This window comes from Castanea sativa, chromosome 8 (assembly GCF_040712315.1).
Source record: "Castanea sativa cultivar Marrone di Chiusa Pesio chromosome 8, ASM4071231v1".
NCBI classification, from domain to species: domain Eukaryota; kingdom Viridiplantae; phylum Streptophyta; class Magnoliopsida; order Fagales; family Fagaceae; genus Castanea; species Castanea sativa.
In genome coordinates, this window is record NC_134020.1 from 39,852,175 (window position 1) to 39,877,184 (window position 25,010).

The 25,010-nt window shown below is 33.6% G+C and overlaps 1 protein-coding gene across 1 annotated transcript; it reads right to left on the reverse strand.

Annotated features, from left to right (window-relative positions):
• Positions 1-326: 326 nt before the first annotated feature.
• Positions 327-21,410, reverse strand: LOC142607349 (nuclear cap-binding protein subunit 1). The gene is made up of 19 exons (XM_075778801.1): positions 21,259-21,410; positions 21,073-21,132; positions 20,399-20,455; positions 19,763-19,834; positions 17,602-17,664; positions 16,313-16,489; positions 15,099-15,224; positions 12,822-12,888; positions 12,197-12,396; positions 9,904-9,974; positions 8,971-9,055; positions 7,177-7,245; positions 6,896-7,014; positions 5,754-5,892; positions 5,052-5,552; positions 4,148-4,447; positions 3,181-3,356; positions 2,935-3,046; positions 327-663 (listed from the first exon to the last, which is right to left on the reverse strand). The coding sequence occupies exons 1-19, from the start codon at positions 21,340-21,342 to the stop codon at positions 553-555; spliced, it is 2,589 nt and encodes an 862-aa protein (XP_075634916.1). The 5' UTR covers positions 21,343-21,410; the 3' UTR covers positions 327-552.
• Between the last annotated feature and the right edge of the window lie 3,600 nt (positions 21,411-25,010).

The following is a 25,010-nucleotide window of genomic DNA, read 5'->3' on the forward strand; positions in this document are numbered from 1 at the left end:
TAACAAAAGTCTTCTACCAAAAACAACCGGTCACAAGTTTGAACCTGAGAAATCAGTCTCCAAACAAATTGCAAGTAAAGCTATTTACCAATCACTTCTCCCGGATTCCACAAGTGGAAATTTTATACCAAGAGTACAACCTTTTTTATTTTTTTCATGGACCAGAAACTAGATAAGAATTTCCGTATATTTCTCTTCATTTGTGATGGTTGGCATTCCCAAAAAGATTTGGTTGTGTCCTCATCTAATAACCTAACATGCATGATTTCTCTCATTTTTTTGGGGGCAGTTTATGCATTTAAAGGGTCTTGAATTCACACAAAACATGCATAAGATATATAATTTTCTATAATAATCACTAGTTTGTAGACCACAAATCGCAATTCCTTTTTGCTTACAAGCCAGGGAAAGAAAACCTGAAAATCTCTAGAATGAGTAAAAGGTTTTGCCTAACAGATCTACTAAACTAGATGTTAGAGCATCTAATAAGTGAACTACTCTCCAGTAATATATCAACTCATTCCAATTTGCTTCCTTACCCAATAAATCACATCACGCCTGATTGTTTGGTCGACGAAGACCACAATAAACAGCTTTTCGAAAGAGAGGATGTGTGTTCTCCGTTAATACCTCTAATTCCAACTTCTCAATGTGAGGCCATATCTACCCACGAAAATGTATATGCAAAAAGGGGAAGAAAAAGTCAATAAGAATCATTAAATTGATCAAATAAATATTGCAGTAAATTGTAAACATCTAGCAAAAATGCAGCACGAATCATTAAATGGAAAAAAAAATAAAAATCTGTAAACTAATAATGGACTTTATATGAACAAAAAAGAAAAAAGAGACTTCTTCAAGTGAACACCAACGTAGGACCACCCTCAAATAATAAAAAGCCAACAGACCATCAACATTCAACAAAAAAGATACAGTTATGTTCACACATTGCTTAAGTTAAGGTGTAAAAAGAAGGCCAGCCATGGTAAGCAGGATAGACAGGACAATTGAGATACTTCATAGACTCTGCCTGTGACAGTTGGCACTGAGAGACATTATGGCCCTGAATAGAACATAATTGAGAGACCAGAACCCATAGTGAACCACAAGTGAGAGAGAGCTGCTTCCCTAAAGAAAGAATACGAACTAAATGCATGAATGCTTTTACTTACTAAAGGTCATCACGATGAGTATTGTATATATGATATATTTGGATAGGCCCCACCCTGCCCCTACCACGATTGACAAGGCATCAGCATTTACATATATTTTGGTAGAATCATTTTGTTGTTCCCAGGGCCGGCCCAAGCTAATTTGAGGCCTAAGGAGAAAATTATAAAGAGGCCTTTCACATCTAAATATCACTTAAATAATACAGTTTTTAGTTTATTTTTTATTTCAAATTTATTACTAATTCATATTTATTAATATGGATAATTCATCCAAAGTGAGCTAATGATACTTACTATATAGGTTTTACAAATTAGCATATCACCAATTTAAAAAAAAAAATTTATTCAAACATTCATTTATTATATTGTCTAAGTGACACCAATCATATTAGTGTCACATCAGTTTGTAAGATTTTTGTCATAAAATTTGTATTAGTTTTAGCATTTTTCATTCACTTAATGGAGATTAGGTTGCATTTCTTTTTTTTTTTTTTCTTTTTGTGGAGAAAATGCTAAACTTATTATAAATTTTATTGCAAAAAGCTTACAAACTGATGTGACAATGAGGTGACACTTCAACAAAAGAATAAATGAGTATTAAATTATTTCATGTGATTGGTGACATGTCAATTTATAGGACTTTATAATAAAACTTGTAACACACTAGCATTACTCTAATATCTTAGGCCTTTGTGTGTCAAAATATATCTTAGGCCTTTGGAAAAAAATGTACACTTAACTCATATTCTTTTTAATTGAAAAAAAAAAAACACTTACTGCCCCCATATTTGGGGGCCTTTCCATGTTAGGGGGCCTTAGGCCATGGACGAAATGGCCTAGGCCTAGGTCCGGCCCTGGTTGTTCTAGTTAGTTCAAATAGATCTACAAACCATAAAGGTGAGAATCTTTTATTTTGCATGATTTAGTAGAGTCCACGATTATGATCTTTGCTCATATAGAATAATAAACTTGCCTCTTTTTAAAGAGGAAAGAAGCATTAAAATTCAAACGCATTGTTCTATAATTATATAGGACCTCCTTTATTTTTTTGGGATAAGTAATAAACGTCATTGAAATTGAAAAAGGACGAAAAGGAAAAAGCAAGGCACACAGGCAGTGCGCTAAGAGGCAACAAAGAAAAAGAAACTAAACAGCAATGGAAGTACAGAAATCAAGCTTGTCAGGTAGAGACATGAAGGTAACAACACCTGAAGCATTTGTCCATTCAAACAAAGTCTGAAAGAAGAAAAGCTTCAAATCATGAATCGACCTTTCCTCCTTAATTTATCGAATGTTTAAATTAAGACAAAAATAGATCATTATATGTGCAAAATCAACTCAATATTATCCCATCACAGTGCAGCCAAGTGGTTTGATGCATTGGATGAATTGTAGACCTAGACACCCTTGGTTCAATCCTCTATAGGAGTTCCCTTAGGATTACCTAATACACGGTTCTGGTGGGTGGGGTCATGTATCCATGGTTTACTCCGCAGGGGTGGGTCCCAAGGGCCCTACCTTGGTGAGGCTCGACATCATTAAAAAAAAAAATCAACTCAATATTAATAGAGCGGCACCATAATGTAGATTATCCCTTAAATATATACCAAAGTGTAGCAAAAATGAGCGCATACAGCAACATTAGCAAAGATATACTGCGGGTGTTGAGAGTCAAGAAAAGGAGATGAGAAACTGCAAAAAGAAACTCTGGAAAATACCATAAAGTAACAAAGCTAACTGGTGTAACAGAAACTTTATATACCTCAGAAGCATATTGTCTTGAGAAGGCCTTGACATAGCCCAAAGTCGACAAACACCACTGCTCTTTTTCACCTATGTTATAGCCATTGCTTGTCCTTCCACCATTTGACTGACTGCCAAACATAAGACAATAGAGATAAGGTACTGTTTACTTACGTAGCGTTACATAATGTGTCAATAGAAGAGGATTTTTTTTTCCTTTTTTTTTTTGGGGGGGGTTTGGGGTGGGGTGGGGAGGGGGGTGTACCTTTTTTGTCTGCCATTCTCATTGTCCACCTCCATTGCTGCTGATTCTTCAAGGTCAACTGCCATTGAATCTGCATTAGTAGACTTTAATTCCCGCAATGTTCCAGCTCTAGAAGGGTCGGGCAATCGTTCCGTCAATACTATAGAGAAGTTTTTGTACAAAGAGAGGAACAACGCCTGTAAATGCAAATCATGGTAGGATCATATAGAAGGTAAGGATGTGCAAGATCATAGTAACAGAAACTAAAAAGTTGTATTCACAAAATTCCATAAAACAAAAACAGAAATGAAGCATCAACCAGCATGAATTCTGCAATCATGTCAACTCAGCTCAATTTTTAAAATGTTGTAAGCTATTGTTAACAACACTTCTATTGCTGGAAGTGATTACTGCAATGGATGACAGATACACCATTGGACTGATTATTTAGCTGAGCTTAAGCAATAATAAGGTCAAACTGCTGAATGCTGTATATATGTTGCCATTTAAAGACACGTATCTCTGGCCCACCTCCAAAGTGAAGGCACAATTTTGTCTTTAAATAACCAAAACAGAAAAGGAAAAGGCTTGGGCTGAGAATAAAAGAATTTTATTCACCATTGTTGTACTTGTACGTCAAGATGATAGGAGACTGGAATTCAAAGCACCAAAAATTCAGAAGTATATTAGCAAACAGCAAAATCCTTTTCTAAAAAGAAGGCATAAAGCTCCATTTTCACATACCCATCCAAGCATTTATTAGCAAAGAATCTCTACTTTTAGCCTATTTATTTAAAACCTGATTCCAAATTAACATGTGCTTCATTTCTTCACAGAATTTTGATCTATTTATGAAAAGTACTATTACATTTTTTTTGTTTCTTCCCAACCCCCACCCACACCCTCCAATGAGTGAAGCACTGTAGCAAATTAATTGTGTTGGGGGGGGGGGGCATGGAAATGTTAGCACTAATTACATCTCAAATACCTTATTTTCATCAAGGGCTCGAGCAAGAAGAGCATCCTTAGCCTCCAAAGACTCACGTACTGATACCTCCTCCTCTTTTGTCTTTTCAGCATTGGATTTGAAACGAGTCAATTTTGCAGGGTTTTCACCAAGAACAGGTTCACCATCTACAAGTGAAAGCTTTGACTCTGCAGCCTCTAACTCGACTTTTGCCTTTGTTGCAGCTTCTTCAGCTGATATAATAGCCTTCTTAAGAGATGATATTTCTTTCCTAAGATCTGAGATACGATTATATGTCTTACTAACTGCATTTCTTAGAACCTATAGACAGGAAAAAGGAAAGGAAAAATCTATAAGACAAGAGTATAAATAATTTTGAATATAAACATTCCTCTGCAGCAGCATCAGGTAAATAAAAGACCCAAAATATTTCTAAGATATGATAAGGGCAGGGGTGACCCTGCCAAAAGGGGGGACTGGGGGGTGGCTGGAAACATAGAGAGACAGGCAAGCTGCAAGCCCAAGTTGAACACCAGTTCTGTTCAACTAACATTAGAGATCAGGCTATAGAATATTATCAATATCACATGGAACAATTTTGGACATAAAAATTCATGATCTGTTAAAGGCAACAAGAAACATCGATTTATTGGATTGAAAATGGTCTATGAGTAAAGCATTAGCAAGCCACATTTAAAACTCAGATACAACTCAACTAACTGTGTAGCTAAGATAGAAATTTAAATTTTCAAAAGACCTTTCAGCCAATTAGAGCTTTTTTCCCCCATAGCCTAATTCAACCTTTTCAAGTAAATGATATGGTGATCAGACACCAAAAGATTTTTACCAAGTAGATATAAAAGAAGAATCAAAGTAATAACTTGTATGGGAGACAAAACAGTTGGTAAAAATGGTGATGGTGTACCTCCCATGGATGATCAGATGTATGAAATTGATCAATATTTTCTGGAGAGAAGACCCATCTCACAATGGCCAAATTAGATACAAGCCTATATCCCATCATCCTATCAATTGCTATAGCTGCCATTTGAGCATTATTCTTCCAGTAATAACCAACTTCAGCTATAAGCATGGCATGCTTATCTTGATCAGGACACAACTTTGCAATTACTTGACCATATCTCTCCAAGACAGTGATCAAATGAGTAAAGCTTTTAGATCCAATGTCAAGGAGAGTTTGCACAACCACTTTAAGAGTAACTTCCAGACCATGAACGGGAAGCACACTTTTTTCAACCCAAGAAATTATTTCACTGGCAGCTGCCCTTCCTTTGACCATGTTACACAGATCTGCAGAAAGTGCATGCTGTTCAGTTCTTTCTCTATCACCTTCAACACTGAATATGAAGTTTGGTCCACCCTTTGGAGGAAGCAGTTCTTCTAAACCAGGTGCATTCTCTATGCTCTATATGGATAAATATTATTATTAAGGAAATACGTCAGAAAAGTAACACCTTACTAATGAACTCGAGCTTATAATGAACTATTAAACCATGAAAGACAAATTTACACAATATTAGTATACGAACATGGTAATACATAAAAAATTGATCCATAGCCCATTGCAATAAATTTATACACAGAAGCGTTCAGCATGACTTAATACCTGCTTGACTTTGTCCCAGTACGACAAACGGACTTCTCTCTCCAAAACCTCCTGAACAAACACGCGCTGCGGGGCCCATTTTGGGAGGTCTAAGACATAAGCCCACTCTTCCCATGGCCAGATGAATTGGAAGTTTGATCTGCAAGGTTAAAATACCATTAGTGAACACAGCTTGAAAGTAATCATAGGCTAGGATGAGATTTTGGGAGGGCTAAAAGATATGTTCAACTTTTAGAACAATAATCATAGTTCTAAATGGATAAATTCTTAGTCATGTTAACATTGCTTGAAAGTTAGCGCTTAATCTAAAGAGAACCCATAACAAATATTTATTAATCCAGAAAATGTCCCAAACACAATCAGTAGAAGAAAAAATTTGCCTTCCTTGTTTCTAGTGCACTGGATGTCGAATCTCATCATGGCCAGTAATAATTGAACTAGACTGTCCAGTGTGCCAGACATGATATTTTGACCAACCAAAAGAATAAATTTGAGGATGTCAGGTTCTCAAAAAAGCATACATAAATAGCAAAGATTCATGCAAAGATTTATGACCTCAATAATTTCAACTATTTCCTACTTTTTTCGACTAACAAAACATTATTTTGACAGAAATACATAGATGGTGACAAAATTGCAAAACAATCACTGTAGCCTATCTCAAATTGCTGTGATTAAGGCTTGAATTGAGTTGAGTGACAAAATGTGCATACTTTTCATACCATTAGGCCCCAAAATTTGGCCCTACTTTAATCCCAAATGATTTCCCATAAGCAAAGACCACAGGTGCAATTTTAATTACATAATACTTTCTGTGACTATTTTTTGAAAAAAGGAACATTGATTCCTCCTCTTTTTAATATATTTTTTTTCAAGACATCAATTCCTCTTCTTATAAATTATAATCATTCAAATCTTGCGTTTTTCATCTGGAGGAGTGGACTTCCTTGTATCGTTTATAAAAGCTGACCTTTCAACCCAAAATTAAAATAAAAAACAAGGTAACAATTCTAGATTGGCAAGTTCTGGTAATAGCATGTATAAAGCAACATTAATTGCACTACAGTAGTATTTAATACAGATTTTGTCAGTCTGGATATCATGAATAAACAAACGCTTATAAGTCAAAAGCCTGAACTTACAGGTGATGCGAAAACCAAAGGATGAGCCTTGTCTGACATTCCATATCCAAATCGGCTATTTTCTCAAAAAGAGTGCGGACTGCACCTGCTACAACAGCAGGAAAGGCCCCAGGAAGAGCCTAAGAATAAAACCTAATAGTCAGGCATCTTTAAAAATGCAACCAAAAAAAAAAATCCAATTTGCCCTTTTGCAACTTATTTCATAGCCTCCGTTAGTTCCTTGCAAGAAAATGAAAAGGAAGGTAAGACTTGGTTTAACTAACATAAAGTTTCTATGGTACCTTACAGAGGTCAATGATGACCAGTGTGTAATATATTGGCTTGAAAGGGGGTTGTGGAAGCATAAGTAACTGCACAAAGGACATAAAAGTTTCATTTAGGACTGATATTCAAATAAACAAGACTCTTAACATATGCAGGTACTAAAGCTATACTAAGAACAATTGTATACTGATTCTAAACATAATAGAACTCATCAATTTTTTTTAATTATTTATTTTTTGTAAGTCAAGACTTAACTGAAGATAAAAGGAGTGATTTCCTGCAGCAAGATCATTTTCATATACTTTCAAGGGGAAGGAAATATTGGAAATGAAACAAAAATGGAGCCTTGTGTTTCCAAAGATAATGACATATATAATCAAAGGACTCTAAAATTGGTTTCCATTCAAAGTCAAAGAAACAGAATTCTTTATAATTTAATATCGATTCAGGCACATGGCTTTAGTTTTCAAACAACAAAAAATTGCAACCAATATCAAGCCTAGTTAAGTGAAGAGGTCAAATCAAATAAAAAATTTTCTTCTTGAAGAAACTTTCATTTCTTACCACCAAAAGAAAGTGGACTGTGATATATCAGATTTGCAACTATTGGCAGATAAAAACATGTTTTTGACCAATAGTAGTTGCAATTTAGATGATCGTTTCTGGTAGATTACAAGACCCAAAAAATTTGCAAATATATTTATTGTTTGCTTATCTTTTTCACCGCTGAAGCCTTTTAGAGCAATTCTTCAATAATCTATACATCTATACATATATATACACGCACACACACAAAATAAAAACAAAAAAACACGAAAAGGATGAAAGCAAATTGGCCCTGAATGCTGGAATACAAACAGCAGCCAGATGCTTGTATAGAAAAGTATATTGACAGGATTGGGTAATATTCGAAAACTAATTAAATTTTATTAAAAATGATGGGGGGTAACCTTAAATATACATGCTTTTTAAAAGAGATTCTCCTATGAAGAATGAAGGCAAGTCAGAGTACAGTTGTAAGCATCACAGAATTGAGAATTGTCGTAGGTAGTCTTGTGCCTTTTCTATATGCTTTCTTAAATACTTTTTTTTTTTTTTTGGATATGCTTTCATCATGAACTTCTTGTATGACTTTCTTTCTTAAATACTTGACTCAAGATGTTAAAAAGTTGCAAATATTAGAACTTTTTTTTTTTATAAGTGAAATATTAGAACTTGTTATATTAAAATGCTTTTCTTCTTCTCTATTTAGGCCGATTTCCATCCTGTACAAGCCTAATCAAAATAGCAGGCTGGTGAGCTACGGTGTACATAAGGTTTAACACAAACAAATATCTGCCAGCTGAAATCTCAGAAAGCAAACTCTTTATTTGTATTAATAAAAAGTCCAGTAAATTCAAAGAACAACAGTAGACTGATTTGGCCCACTAAGTGTGCGTTTGGATCACTCCCTGTGTCTGCGTTTGCTGCGTTTCAACGTTTTTTTTAGCGCCTCTTGCACTGTTCATTGTCCATGAACAGTGCATTTAGCTTATAAACAGTCAAAATTTTGTGAACAGTAATTTTTTTAAATTGTTTTCAGTTTTTAGCAAAATAAGCTGTATCCAAACGGACCTTAAAAGAAATATTTGATAAAACTGTCTAACTTTGATGCGTAAAAGGAGAAGGCAGATTTAGCCATTAAATACAATATTTTACAATGCATAAATGTGTAACTGCAAGGAAAAAGCGTATTGTTGGCAAGACCTTCATCAAAAACAGGATCTCACCATATTTCCAAACAGCAAAATGGCAAGCTTTCAAAATTTTACCTGGGAGAAAATAGTCTCTGCCATAAGATACTCATATCTGAAAGATACAGGCAGGCCAACCATGAAAGAAGCACATTCCTTTCGACTAGCTTTGCATGAACCAATAAATAGAAATAATAAAAATTAAGACCGAAGGGCAAAGGTGAAAAAAGACAAAATTAAAAAAATTAAAAACCTGAGGATAGGCAACACATTAACACATATAAAGTAAATTATCGAGCATAAAAACAAAAATAATTGATGTAGACCAAACAAGTCAAATCAGAGACTAGATATCAGAAGTAAGATTGAAACCACAAGCAAAACAAAATGCAGAATGGATCGACGGAAGATGTATTGAAACAAATTAACAATTCAAAGAACATTCTAGGGTGTAGTAATCTCTCTCTGGCTCAATATAAAACCATAGCAATATTGTTCTTGAACTAATTTTTATTTGATTGATGAAATACATACAAAACCAATGAGTCTAGAATCCATGATCTCGCCCTACGCTCTGTTCTTACAAGAAGAGAAGATACAAGTAGAGCTAGAGGTCATTTGCAATAATCTGTTTTAAAGTTGAACTAATCTCCTGAGATGTAAATACCATATTGTCTTCATGCAATTCCTGAAGTAGATTGATTATTAGTATTATCAAACCAGTTTTTCTTCTTAGGCTTGAAAGATGTAATGTTTTTTGCGTCTTACAATTATATAACTATTTTGGACAATTATATCACTACGCATTCTTACAAGGAGATTTCTACCAACAAAATAGACCTAATATACCAATATTTCCTCAAGAAATCCAATTTTATTTTTTATTAAATCGTTAGCTTCTAGATAGAAAAATAAAGTGAGCCTACTGATCCAAAAATTAATATGAAGTTGCAAATCACATGGGCCAATAATTATGTGATCCTTAAATAGCCAGCAAGGGTGTTTACAAACCTGCCATTAAAGAAGAAAAGCACATCTAGGAGATACTCTTCCACAACGAATCGATCAATAGGTTGTAGGTCCTGTCATTAGAGAGAGCACGTAAAAAATTGTACCATCAATCAATTGAAGATCCAAGAGTTGTGCCAATTTGCAAATCTACAGAAGTAAAAGTTAAGAATACTATACTGATGACATGCAAAAACTCAATATTGTAGCAGCATACTGGTACTAAAAGTCCTAAATTTTTTAAATATATCCATTTGCAGACTTATTATGTGTGCTACATTCTCTTTTAAAAAACTAAGTTTAGAGCCATCCAAAGAAATAAGCAGGAATAGCATAATAAAGTAAAAGAAGTAGAAATGCCAATACAAATTGGAAAATCAACAGGCTAGTAACATCAAATCAAATCAACCACCTTAATGGTGATAGACAATCTCCCCCACCCCCACCCCCACCCCCCCCAAAAAAAAATTACAATGTCAAAACACAGTCAAATTATGAAGAACCAAAACTGAATTTAGAAGAAATCAGTTTCAGATAACAACCAAATTCTCCATCCTTTCATACTTAAATTATCAGAAATAGGCAGCAGAAAACAACCAGATTTTTGCTTCTAGTTCAGATTTTTTTTTTCCCCACAAACAGCTCCCTAATTCATTATAGGACAAAATTTGGCTACAAAATTGGTTATAGCCTAAGTCTACAAATTTACTCAATATCTTTTATTGGATGTGAATTTTGATATGCACCATTGGATTACATTTTCTTCTTATATCCTCTATGCATACAAAATTTTTAGAAAATTAAAAATTAATAGCTATGTCATTAATAAATTGTTTAAATTGCAAGTTTTTGTAGTTTAAAATTATGCATAAAATATAAACTTACAGATTACATAGTAAATAATATTCAATTGACACAAAATTTGATATGTGTATTAAGAGTGTAAAAAACATGCAATTTAACGATTAAATTTTCAAAATATATAATAATGTTTATTTTATTGAGTAAGGTTGTAGTCTTAGGCTACAGTCAATTTTGTAACTAAACATTGTCCTTCATTACATATCTCCCATGAGATTCTTCTGAGTTTAATATTTGTACATCTGGGACTCAAATCAAACTACATATAAATCAATTATACTTGGACTCGAGAAGATTTTAACTTGGGTAATTATTTATACGACTAAAATATGCTTTTATAATTAAACAGATTAATCATCCATGGACAAATTTTTTTTCTTAAATTAAGCAATTAGATTCAACAATTCTCATATGCATATCATACTCATAAGAAAGCAAAATCACAATTTGCAATGGTTTCCCTTTTTCAATTACAATATGCAATGGAACACCAATGTTTTGTTTCATGCATTAACAGTTGAAACAAAGAAAATGCAAAATATTTGATCCCAATAGTTTCAAAGCTATTTGATTCAAATGCACAAGAAAAAGAAAAAAAATTAAGAGCCCCTTAATCCTGTGCAAGGGGATCCCTCTTTTCAGCTTGTAGGTTCAACTGCCATTATCCCTGTATACTTGGCCGACTCTATTTTTTGATAGCAATAAAAATTACATTACTTATCAAAAAAAAAAAGGGGGTCAACTGCCATTAGACAAGAAAACCAAATCTGAATACCAAACAGTGGCAAGTCCGAAGAGGGTCTTTACATTGGAAAATGTGGGTGTGTGTTGATATTCCAAATCTTATGTAAACTTATGATGACTCTTCTCTAAGCTATCATGGATATTGCATTCTAACCTAACACCAAGTAATACAGAAAGCTTATGATAGTATATTATTTTGATATGTAGTTATGATAGTATTTTACGGACTGAAGTAATTACAAAAAAATCAAAATTAGATAGGAGTTACTCCAACCTCCGGACAGACAAAAGAAGAGAATTTCTATTGCCAAAACAACACAGAGCAACCCAGTAGCACAAAGGTTCAGTAAATACATGTATGCATTAGGGTGATTCTGTATCATTAGGAACCCAATGGAAAAACTTAGTTTCCCTCCAAAAGGATAAACCTAAGATTGCTTGTCCAAGCATCAATTAGTATATCTTTAAAGTCACACAGAATAAAAAGGGTATAACATATAGCTCAATCACCTAGATGTCAAAAGTTTGTCCACTCAAGGAGATAAAAGAGATTGGGAGCTAAAAATAACAATACCAGCAGTACTAACTGTAAAATCAATGAGCAAAAGTGTATGAATATATGGATGAACATGAAGAATGAAAATGTTAGTTCACATGTATCTAAACATTAACATCTTCAATTGAAATCTACCTCAGCTTTACTGGCTGGAAATATATTTAGCCTACGTATCCTTTGAGGATACTTTAACTCTGCTTCATGCTTTTGTTGACCATGATTTATCACAGAAAGTGTTGAAGATGAATGATGTTGCTCAGGGCAGCTGATGGGCACAAACTCATGAGACTTTCCAGCAACCAGCTGAGCTTCAAATGAAAGATGAGGTCTAGGAACTGAGAATTGAAAAGAGAGAAAACAAATCAAGCAATGGAAACTAAACCAAGTAGAAAAAGCATGATGAAAACAAAAGATCGGCTTGTCATAACATGGACTTATCAAAGCACATTCAATATACAAATATGCACAAGTATAAACACATCCTTGTTCAATATTATATGCTTCTATTAGACTCTAGAAACTAACTACATTATAAATCTTCTCACAATTCCCCAAATAGAACTGCATGAAAGGAAATGCACTATGCATTCATTAGGAAATAAATTCAACAATCAATAAAAGTCATTACTAATTTACCAATATATTATCTGTGAGATAAATAGAAGGAATGAATCAGAGAAAGGAAACAGATAAAGATAATAAATACACATCATTTTTCCAACCCAAAAAGAAAAATTCATAAAGAACAAAGCTCCATTACCACTGTCAAGTTTCCACCCATTGTTGGATAAATCCTGTACCCGACTCCATAAATCTTCCAGGAAATCCTGAAGGAAGAAAATCAAAGAAAACAGTTGAACAGCCGTACCCATGGTAACCCACATAGAAACAAGCAAAAGAAATTGTTGTAAAAAATGGCAATAGACATCTAGCTATATGCTATGTGAGCAAAAATTTGACTAATACTAAAGGTCCTCCATAGTGTTTTTATTTTTATTTGAAGTAAAAAGCTAGGAACCACAATTCAATTTGCAATTAATAAGCCAATCAAAATTTGGAAGAATTGAAGCTTCACCAATAGAATTGAGAAGGAAGTCTTAATCTTCAGCATTGGACTTCTGCGTCCAATCCTCAAAGTTTTCATGGAAAGACTTTTTTTTTTGATAAGTAAGAATGATATATATATACGAAAGGTTACTCAATGCCTGAAAAAACACAGAGCAACCTAGGAGATACAAGAAGAAGAAAACAAAGAGAAACAAAGACAACAAGTAAATTACTAAAGGAAAAGGGAACAAAGAAAAGAAGGGAGGGAATCACTAGACGTGAGTCCCCACGCGCGAGACCAATCAAAGAAAGTTCCACTAAAAAAAACAAGCAACTGATCACTAGAGCTATCCAAATCCTCAAAAGTCCTCCGGTTTCGCTCCTTCCAAATACACCAAAGGATGCACAGTGGAACTAAATTCCAGATCTGAGATGAATGCTTCCCTAGCCAATTCATGGAAAGACACAATATTATATATCATGTCACGTGAAGAGCATGATAACTTCTATACCTCTATAGTCTATACTTTGTTTGCTATACAGATAAAAGCTGAGACCCAACCCAACTCTTCAAGATAGGTAATAGGATATATATTATACTCATTCAAAGACTAAGTCTATAAAAAGTTGTCTTTCACTAAAGGTTTGTAAAGTTTGATAGCCCAAGGAATTGACTGATAACATTTTCGTTAACAATCACAGAGAAAAATAACATTCTAGTTTTTGAGGAAAGCTACAAGTAACTCAACCAAATCAACACCACTAACTCGCCTCTATTACTTGACCATGACTTCATTATTCTGTCTTAAAATCATCAGCTCATACTGATTACCAAACTACAACCTCAAAAAGAAAATAAAAGGCCAAAAAGAAAAATGCTAATTTGGGTGATATCAACCAAAATTACTAGATGCCAGGTGCTGGAAACAAAGTCCTCAGTCGGGATGTAACTAAAACAGGCCATACAAACTTCACTAATGCATTCTTTTGAAAATTCAACCTTTTATGAAACACATGACTGAAACGGTCCCCACTGAATTGAGAATAGAAGTTAGAGAATACACTTAGGCTAACAAATAAGATATCATCAGTGCATAGCCTTCATTCTACTACCACGAATGAGCGGAGCTTAAGCAATGCAAGGGGAATTCTTCAATAAGGGAAGTGATTTGATTGCATGTTGAATATATATCCACGTCTTTTGTGTTCACACAGAAAAGGAAAACAATCAAGTGATGATGACTATAGCTGCCAACTGCTGCTGCTGATACAAATTCATCAGCTTTGACTTGTTTAGGGCACAAATTTTGTATGTGTTTGCCTTTTTTGGATAAGTCAAAATCTTTTAACGTCATGTATAAAAAATAGATTAGTTTTGGCAAACCTCCAATTTAGCAAAAGCATTTTCATTACAGTTAATTGGAATAATTTCTGGACTCCTTGAGGGGAAGGAGTGCACCGTCAAAATGCTTGAAGGTGACGAAGCCGCAAAATTTGGACTTACCAATCTGCTTGTTGAGGATCACTGCAGCCACCCCAAGCTCACTGGGATCACTAATATAGATCTCAAGTGCTGATCCATTTGTTTTTCTCCTTTTATTCAACTGTTTCAGCCACTTTGTCTTGACCAGTCCAAAATAAAATATAATAGTATCTTTTTAGCTGGACATGCAGGCAGCTGTGTCTGAGGTGTGTCCGTGTCCAACACAAACAAGCTGAGCTTTTTGCCATGTCAGTAAAAATTCCTAAATTTATACACTCTATCAAAGGCTTGCTATGTCACCTTTCCTTTAAATGGTATAATAGATAGTTTCATATACAAACACAATCATAATAAATGGCTATTAATAACTATTATAACTATTAAATTCCTTTTTTTATAAGTAATTATTAAGTTCCATATTTAGAAAAATAAGAAATAAAACAGAAAGAAAATCATGTGTTGTTGAACTACTAACATCCCATGCCAATAAATCCATAAATACCATACCTTTTCACCATTCTCAGTTTCATCATCATCTTCAAAAAAAGATAAACCAGTGTCAGAAGCATGCCTTCTGATGCTCAAGTAAGCTTCTACACCAACCATGACTCTCTCAATCTCCTCAGGTACTTGCTGCATACAGATGTGCATACCATAAAACAAAAGTGTTTAATTCTTTTTATAAGTAAATAAATTCACCAGAAACACAAGGGATGCAACCTTAGTACATAGGAACTTACAAAGGATGGGCCGACAAAGAGATAAGGAAAAATAATTAACATCTAAACTTCAGCTGATCTATAAAATTCTAAAAAAAATCTTAGGGGAAAGAAGGGGTGGGGGGGGGGGGGGAGAGGGGGGAGGGAGAAGTTTTCTGACTGAAGGCATTAAAACTAATGAGATCAGTTTCTAAGTACAAGCCCAGACTTCATACAAAAAAAAAAAAAAAAAAACCTCAAAAGAATAGCAAAGTAACAACCACATAGGCCATCCTAAGTTTCATTACAAAAGTTTTTTTTTTTCTTGTCACTCACCCCTTCTAAGTACATCTTACTTCTCCCTTGTCTAGAGAAAAAGAAAAAAAAATATAAATATATAATTCACTGTATGCCAATTGTTAGAAGCCAACCGATTCATATGTTCAAAAACTCCCCTAAAAATAAGGTTTTTCGTCCTTCGTGAGGGAACTTGTGACTTAAATTGATCAACAAGTATGTGCGATTGACTGCACAGGACTGCTAATTTTAGTCCCTTAATTTCATTTTTTCTTAGAAACTGATGATATTTCAATTCATCAAAAAATTCCATGCTTTACCCTATGTTTTCTAACTTCATAGCTGCACATAAACTGCATCCCCATGATAGTCACCAATAAAAAAAATGCCCATGATATTCATATAGACATTAAATATGAGAAGCAAAAGTTTGAATACCTAAGTTTGAGAAATCAACAGCTATGATGCTAATAAGATAGATGTTGAAAGAGACATTTAAGCTTCAGGGCAATAATGCAGACTAAGAATCCCATTTTATAGGGATCATACCTTTCTTAAGAAGAATTTTTTATACATATTGAAGCAGGGGGATCTAAATCCTGGATGTCTCCATTGGAAACTCCAGGAAATGCTATTTGACCTAAACGTCATTGGCACCTTTCTTAAGAAGCCAAATTAGCACACATTAAACCAGTAAACACATATGCAGCACCTTAATAACATTACCTCCATCAGTTCTGCTCCTCCCCACGGGAGACAAGATAAAATGCAAGTTATGTAAAAGTCAGCACATGCTTGCCAAGAGGGATTTCCCTTCTCCTCATCAACTGTTGTGGCAGCTGATGATAATAATGTCTCAAATACAACAACCAGCGAACTGGGTTGGATGACTTTACTGCACATCTGTAGATCATAGAATATATTTCAAGTATTTCAGCACCAAAAGATGAGCGTTTGCACATAGTACATAGAAACACTAAAACAGTATACGTTGATTCCTATATTTCATCTTATATCATGGCATAAACAAGCAGTTTTACAGTGGGGTGTATGTGCGCACAACAAATGGAAATAAAGGGAAAATAAAGAATGTCATTTCTTCGGATTAAGGGCCCATTTGGTACAGCTTATTATTTTAATTTTTGAAATTGGGTTGTTTGAGAAGGCATTTAAAGGGGCAAAAAATGAAACCATGTTTGTAAGAGTCCAAATTGGTATCTAATAATGGTTAGCATAGAGTTCAAAGACAAACAGTAGTTAATATAGGTGTCAGCTCAGCAAGCATTTTACAAAAGAATAAGAAAAACTAACCAAAAAAGGGTCCCAGAAAAGAGGGCTGCTACCAAAGCTGTGTCCACAAGTATTTAACACATCAATCGTAAACAGGCAGAAGTCCAACTGATAGGGGTATAATAAACTTCATTTGTACTGTTGATCATGCTTTTTTTTTTTTCTTCTGGAGTATATTCTTATTATTTTGTGTTGTTATGTTTAACCATATAATAAGTACAAGAGTTTAGAAAATGGTAGTAGGCATTATGCTACAGAAAATGTATCACTACATATATGGCGTGTGCACTTCATAAAACTGTAACAGTCTCAGTATCAACTAACATCATTTTTAAATCTGTAAGTTACATATGCAATTGGTGGGTCTTGGACACAACATCACCCTCCATGTTGCTATTACAAGGGGAGGAGGTCCTTTTTGAGTTAAAGGTCATTGGCTTAGTAACAACATTAATTTAAAATCCACATTTATCTCTTTCCACATTTTTGTTATGACAGGTATCTAATTTATCCACCCAACAGAAGTATAAAGCTAAAAGTCAAGTTTACAAAAACTATTTTAAACTAAAGATATTATTTTAACAATTTTTATATTAAATTAGAGGAGGTACTGAATGCACACATCCGTGTGCACAAAATAAACCTAAAAAATAACATGCAAAAAGAAAAGGAATCAATAAAGTCCAAAATAGTGTTTAGATACCAAAAGAAAGAAAAGTACATACCAAAACAGTCAGAAATCGCATCAAAATACGAATCCTGTTGCAATTTCCAGAATCCAGGCCATCCTGTACGTTAATCACAGAGGGTGGTCATTCACCAGCATATCTCTCAAAAAGAATAAGAAAGTCACATCCAAAGTCCAAACAAGATAAAAGAATAAATCTCCCATGGCTTCCATGCTTATGCAAAAGTCTCAAAGAACTAAAAGACAGAAATTATTTGTAAAATTTAGATTCCTGATATCCCTTAACCATTTAAACACAAATCTCAAAAATAAAAGATGGTTAATTGTCCTGCACTGATCTTGGCCTTGCCTAATGAGCCCCAAATAAAGAAAAAGCCAGCAACTATCTAAAGCACCCTAGCTATGGCACATTGTAGACAAAGATTGTTAGTCTTCCCAGAAACCTTACATGTACAACACCAATTTATGCTGTGCCTACGAAGGTTAACCAATGTTAGAATTTTTCCATGAGCCAATGTACAAATGAAAAAAGCTACCTTCCTTGGAATCTTTGTCTTCCATATAGTTTTGTAAGGAAGATCAGAACAAGTTTCCCCTCATTGAGCCCAATAATATGAGCTCATATCAAACTTCCGCTTCTTAGATGAAGACCATTCCATTCTATCCAAACCTCTCCCAGTGAATTGACTCTTATAAGATCTCAAAGAAATTCTCAACAGATTCTGATTCAAGTCCCAATCATGAAAGGTCCTATTTCTTATAGCCAATAGCTTATAAGCTGGCTTATTTTTTAAGACAGCTTATGTGCAGATTTGAAGCCTCACTTTTTCTAGGTACAATCGTGTGTTTACACAGGTAAGTATACATTTGAATTAGCGTTTGCTAAAAACTTTATTTGCTTATTTATTGAAAGTCGACAAAAGTACAGTTGCACCTAGAAAAAAGTGAGGCTTTAAAACGCTGGACATAAAAAATAAGCTAACAAAAAAAAGCTAATCCAAAAACACTAAGCCAATGAAAATGAGCTTATGACACTGATGAAGCACATCGTTATGTCTACAAATGTACTCTAATATGGTAGCACCTTTTATTTGCAGCAATGGAAAATAAATTAGGGCATAAAAAATTCCAAGGCATATCATCACACCGAATATTATGCAAAAGTAGAATCCAACTTCAATACCTAACAATGTATCTAATATGCTAACACTGTATACACAGAACGCCAATAAAATAGCCACACCCACCTTTTGACAAAGATAAAATTCTACAGAACAATCTGCTACTGTTAGAATGGTGACAAAATCCACTCAACTATCCTGGAACTCTTTTTTTTTAAATAAGTAACCAAGTTCTTCAATAATAGGAAAAGCCTCATGCGAACAGGGTGTGTCCAAGAGATTCTAAACGGAAATTTAGAGGATCATCAAAATCTTTTAAAAGAAGAAGGAATGCTGCCCAGCACAGCCATTCAATCTCTATTTGGCATATAGATAGGATTTAAAAAAAAAAAAGGATTTTAGCATGTTCATGTAGAGCTAAATTTATTATTTAAAACAGAATCTGTCTCTCTGATTTCCAACCTCTCCAGCCGCAGAGGCAAATACACTATCTAGGACAAGTTTGTCCAACTTGTCTAGCAAATAAAGGTAGTCAAATATGATACTCAACCACAATCAAAGGATAACTATATTTAGTACTATTACCACAAGCATATTCCCAAGTCAGGTTAAAGAAATGCACATTATCACCTAGAAGTATCTTTCCAGTCACTTGGCCATTACAATTGGACCCTGTAAAACCAAATCTACCTTCCTAGATCATGCAAATTTACACTCAAAAACAAGTTAGAGGAATTTTAATTTCTGGTCACATCCAACCCTTCATTCTGAATTAAGCATCCAACTGAACCCTCATACTGCTCAACCCCCAAAGTGGCCAGATCAGCAGCAATGATAAATGTGATATTGGCAGCAGATAGCATATATCACTCCATGCTCTATAGCAAAAACTAAAGAGTTAAATTTTTTTGACAAGTAAAAAACTAAAGAGATTGAATATAAGGGGGGGGGCGGGGGGGGAATACACATGAGGTCCTAGATCATTTACAAGTCAAGAATCCAAAACTTAGTTTACTAGCAGAGCATCAAGGGGAGGAAGGCACCATTGAAGCCTGGGCCTGCCACATACTATCTCACCTGAAGATTAGCTTGAGTTTTCTCCACTACTTTCCTAACGAAGTCTTCATTTTCCAGGTTCATCAAGCCAATCTGAGAAGCAAGATATGGGAGAGGGTAAGAGAGATAAATTCATTTGAATCCACAGGAAGTATCATCTAATACTCAAAAAAAAAATTTAGTCACCACATGAAATAAGCAAATTGAGAAAAAAAAAATTCAGAATGCATAACAGAAGTGCAATCGTAGTTGTTGAAATTCAAATTCACATAACATGGCACCACAATATATGAAACTTAAAAGATATACAATATTGATAATTTAAATATCATCACTAACGCGTTAATTGACCAAGTCTTTTGAAGCTAACTAGTGTTCACCCAAGCTAGTCTCCCATGTTATGCATGCTTCTCTTTGTTTTAGATGGATATGTCAAGTGGACAGTGGTGAAAGGTGTGTATATATATGTGTGTGTGTGTGTGTATATATATATATATATATATATACATATATATGCTCATATGCATTTATTTTAAGAAATGAAAGCAAACCATACAGGAAAAGGCTGAGCGAGAGGGAGTGTACGTGCGTGTACGTATGAGAGAGACAGAAAGAGGGAGGCAGTGAGGAGAGAAAAATCGTGGACAACATACTTACCAGTGTCCCATATAAAGGAATTTTGTGAGGTAATTGTTCAGCACAATCGAGAAGGACCTGTAAGGAAGAGCATAGTAAGATAAATATCTCAACAGATGCATAACAGCGTTTCCATTATGTAATACAGCAAAGATTATCATATAGAGATTTCATACTCTGAGTAATAACTGTCAACAAATAATTTAATCATATATCATCCAACATATACACAAATAAACGGAGCACACAAAACAGGGTGTCAAGCATGAACTTGAAATCAGAAACGAGAACATAAATATACACCTGTTACGCGTGCAAGTGTAACAACAGTCCCAAAAATGTGAAACCATAATAGGAGACCAAAAAGTCTCCGTAGGTTGCAATCCTAACCATATGAGAAATCATTGCTAAAAAAAAAAACCCACCATTCAATTTCCTTAATGCTCCTTAAATGATCCAATTGGTGGCTCAAAGTTAGAATCTTGAGAAGCTAAAAAGGTCCAAGGCAACCCCTAAAGTGACATTTTTTTTTTCATTGGAAATGAAATTTTCAGGTAAATAGCATTACCCATTTACCAAAAAATCAGTAAATCTTTATTTTGCTTAGTATATTATCTTCCTCACAAATTGAAACAGCCATAGAGTATGAATTTATGAAAAATGGAAAGAAAGAAGGAAATGAAGATTTGATTTACTTTCAAAATTTCCTCCTCAGAGTGCTCCAACTCTCGCCGAAGTACGCCGAAACATGTTTCCTGCACAAAAACCCAAAGAGAGTCGTCAGTCAGTGTTAGGGTTTCAGAATAAGCAAGAACAAAGTAAATTCACACCCACAACACACAGAGAGAGAAGAAGAAGAAGAAGAAGAAGAAGGTACAGACAATGTGGTCTTTGAAGTCGGCGGAGGTGCCGTACTCCGGTGACTTGTCACCGATTCGGAGAAGAAGATGACTCCAACTGCTCATTTTCTTGGAGCTCAGAACAAAACACTAAACTTTCGAACTGACAGAGAGAGAGAGAGAGAGCAGAGGGATTTGCAGGGTTTTATGACCTGGACTCAATTCGGGACTGACCTTCACGGATGAGCCCTAATCCATGCTTCCCGAGACCCGACCCGGCCCGGCCCATTTCTCTCCCACTTTTCTTCTTTATTTTTTTCACTGGAAAAAAAAAAAGTTTAGAATTTTATGAGAATTTTATTAATTTTAGAAATATTGTGAGATTACTGAGAGTTTTTGTTGTGTTGCTAAGTTTATTGATTAAAATATTAATGAAATCTAAGAATTAAATTGAGCTTTATTCAATTGATTAAACAACAAAAACCCACATAATTAAATAAATTACCAAAACCTACTGCTTGACCACATATGTTAGGAAGTGAACCAGAGATTGATGTCTAGGCCGAATTGGGTGTTTCAAAGCCCATTGAGTACCCTGTTTTTTAGTATCCACTGCTTGTGATGGTTTCCTGCTAACTTGGAATTTTGTAATAGAATAAATATTTCCCTTTAACCAAAATAAATAAATAAAAAAGAGCTTTATTTAAGAATTGAAGTTTTTACGTCAGCATAATATTTAAATAAAATTATTTTTTTTTAGTTCAAACTTAACAATGAGTGAAACTCTATCTCTTTAATAAGTCCAACTTAAACTCAAACTCAAACGTTGATAATATATATAAAAACAAAACTTTTGATAGGACTAAAAAAAAAAACTAAGAAAAGAAGAGACTCACGTTGAAAATAGGACTAAAAAAAATGACTCATGTTAGATATTTATTTATATAGTTGTTAATGAATTTTATCTTTTATGTCGAATTTTTTATTTGCTTTCATATGTGCTTAAGATTCAAGATTTTCAAACTCGGACCGTTCATAGAACCGTTAAAGGGAGAGGTTCAAGGTTTTAAAGGTTCAACTGAGGTTCGACCGAGATCGAACCGTGATGACGTCATAATTAATTTAATAATTAAATTAAATAAATATAAAGATATTAAATTTGTAAATATTAGCAAATTTGACTAAAATATCTTTAAAAATTGAAATAAACTTTCAAATAAAAGATTATTACTTATTCTTATTATACCTAAATGATATAAATTAATGAATTCCCTATAATGTTTTTAAAAAAATCCAAATAAGAGTAGAGATGATGAGATTTAAAAATTTAAAAAAAAAGAAGGAAAAAAAAGAAGAAGTAAAAACGCAGGACTTTTAGTAAATAAAGTAATACTACTAGTGTTTTTTTTTTTTAATAACCTGTCAGAGTAGTACAATGACCATTTGCATTTTTCAACACCTAAGAGGGTTCAGTATTAATTTTAATCTCATTATTAAATTCGGACTCCACCTACCCACCCACGTCATTTCAAATTTATCTATGCACATTATTACTTTCCTAATGCTTTACTTCCTTCACAGTTTCCTAGCACCATATTCTTCCTCCTCACGTTTGCGAACTCATCTCATCTCTTTTTTTTTTCTTTTTTTTTTAAATCTCACCATACCATCGGTGCTTCTTATATTTTTTGCTTCATTTTTGGATCTTCTTCATCATTTTCTCTTTTTATTTTTATTTTTCTCACTTCAAATCCATGCCAGAATTTCAAATTAGAGAGCAAATTTCTTCACGGACGTGCGGTTGAACCGCTTACTGTTTGAACGGTTTCCCAGGTTAGACCTCGGTTCAAGCGGTTCTCTCATATTGTTTGAATGCCCGGTTCTTGTATATAAAAAACCGTTTTCATCAACGGTTCATGGTTAATCCGGTCAGACAGTACGGTCCGGTCTGGATTTAAAAACCTTGCTAAGATTTTCTTTCTATCTTATTCTTTTGTTATGTTTAGAATTGATTTACTTTTGAGTATTTGGGTTAAACTCATTGTTTTTGTTATAGTTTCATCTATATATATATATATATAACTGAAACCTCTGAAACTTTCACAATTTTCCACGTCAGCACAATATTTAAATAAAATTATCATTTTATTTAAACAAAATTATTTTTGTTTAATCAAAACTTAACAAGGAGTGAAACTCTATGTCTCTAATAAGTCCAACTTAAACTCAAACTCAAACATTGATAATCTATACAAAAACAAAACTTCTGATAGGACTTAAAAAAACAAAGAAAAAAAAGACTCACGTTGAAAATAGGACTAAAAAAATAGAGACACATTGAAAAAAAAGAGAGACTCATGTTAGATATTTGTTTATATAGTTATTAATGAATTTTATCTTTTATGTCAAATTTTATTTGCTTTAATATGTGCCTGAGATTCTTTTTCTATCTTATTCTTTTGTTATGTTTAGAATTGATTTTCTTCTGAGTATTTGGGTTAATCTCCATAATCATATTAACATTGTTTTCGTGGATTTGGTTTTTGGGTTGAAATTTCTATTAATTATTTTTTTTTATTGTACATGGCAGATCAAACATTTCTATTTATTTGGAGAAAAATCAAAGCTGCAACCTATATCTTCCAGTCTAGTGAACGATAAATTTTTATTTGGTATGTTATATATAAATTTGTTAAATTTGGTTTGGTTTTGATGTAGAATTTGAGGATTCTATGAATTTTGAAGTTTTAAATCTTGGGGTTTTTGGTATTTGTGTCTTAATAGGTTGATCTTAGTTCTTCACCTTAAATGCTTTTTAAGTTCATATGATTTTTTGTTTTCTTATTAAAAGTTATGATTTTTGGTTGATTAATTATTTGTTTGGATTCAACATAAAAGATAATGGAATTATGTATTATAATTTTGATATTATTCCATGTTTTGAATTGTCTATATTGTTATTAATACGAAAAAGTCATATTGCTACTCAAATTTGAAACTTAGTGTGTCTTCCTCATATCATGGTCTTTGTATATATATATTTGCAGATTATATTAGTTTTGAGTGTGTGTATATATAACTATTGGGAGTTTTACTTTATTAATTTAGGAATTGTAAATTACTTTTTAAGTTTTAGTAACTATGCACTTGCAACTTAATAACGTTCGATGTTAGACAATACTTCTAAACTATGGAAAAGTATAGAAGTTAAATATTTCTTCATTTTTTTCCAGAGTCAATAACTTTTCCGTGCATCGCACGGGTTAGAGACTAGTATTATAAAAAAACAAAGCCTAATTAATAATTTAACCTTTTTTTTGTCTCAGTTTATTATTAGGGTACTCAACAATCATCAGTTAAAGCTTTTTAAAATCTTTTTATGTTTTTATTTTTTTTGTTTTTTTACTTCTTAAGTTTAATAAATAAAAACACATGCATAAATTAATTGTATATATGGTTTTATTAGTGAAAATGTGGGAACTCAATTCCCAGAGCATTCCCAACAAAGCTGTTAAAATGCTAAAATGTTTTATTTTAGCAACACAAACAACAAAAGCATGATACATCAAAAGTGCTAAACTTAAACATTTTAGCATACAGTAAGCTGCCAAAGCTTACTGTAGCTACAATTAGGAGTGTTTACCAAATCGCAAAAATCGCACTAAAATCATCTGCAAAATGGTATAACCGCATCATATCACAAGTAACAGTGCACTGCACTGCATGGTGCAATGCAGTTTGTGGTTTTATAATAAAAAAACTGCACTGCACCCTCTCTATATATTAATATATTA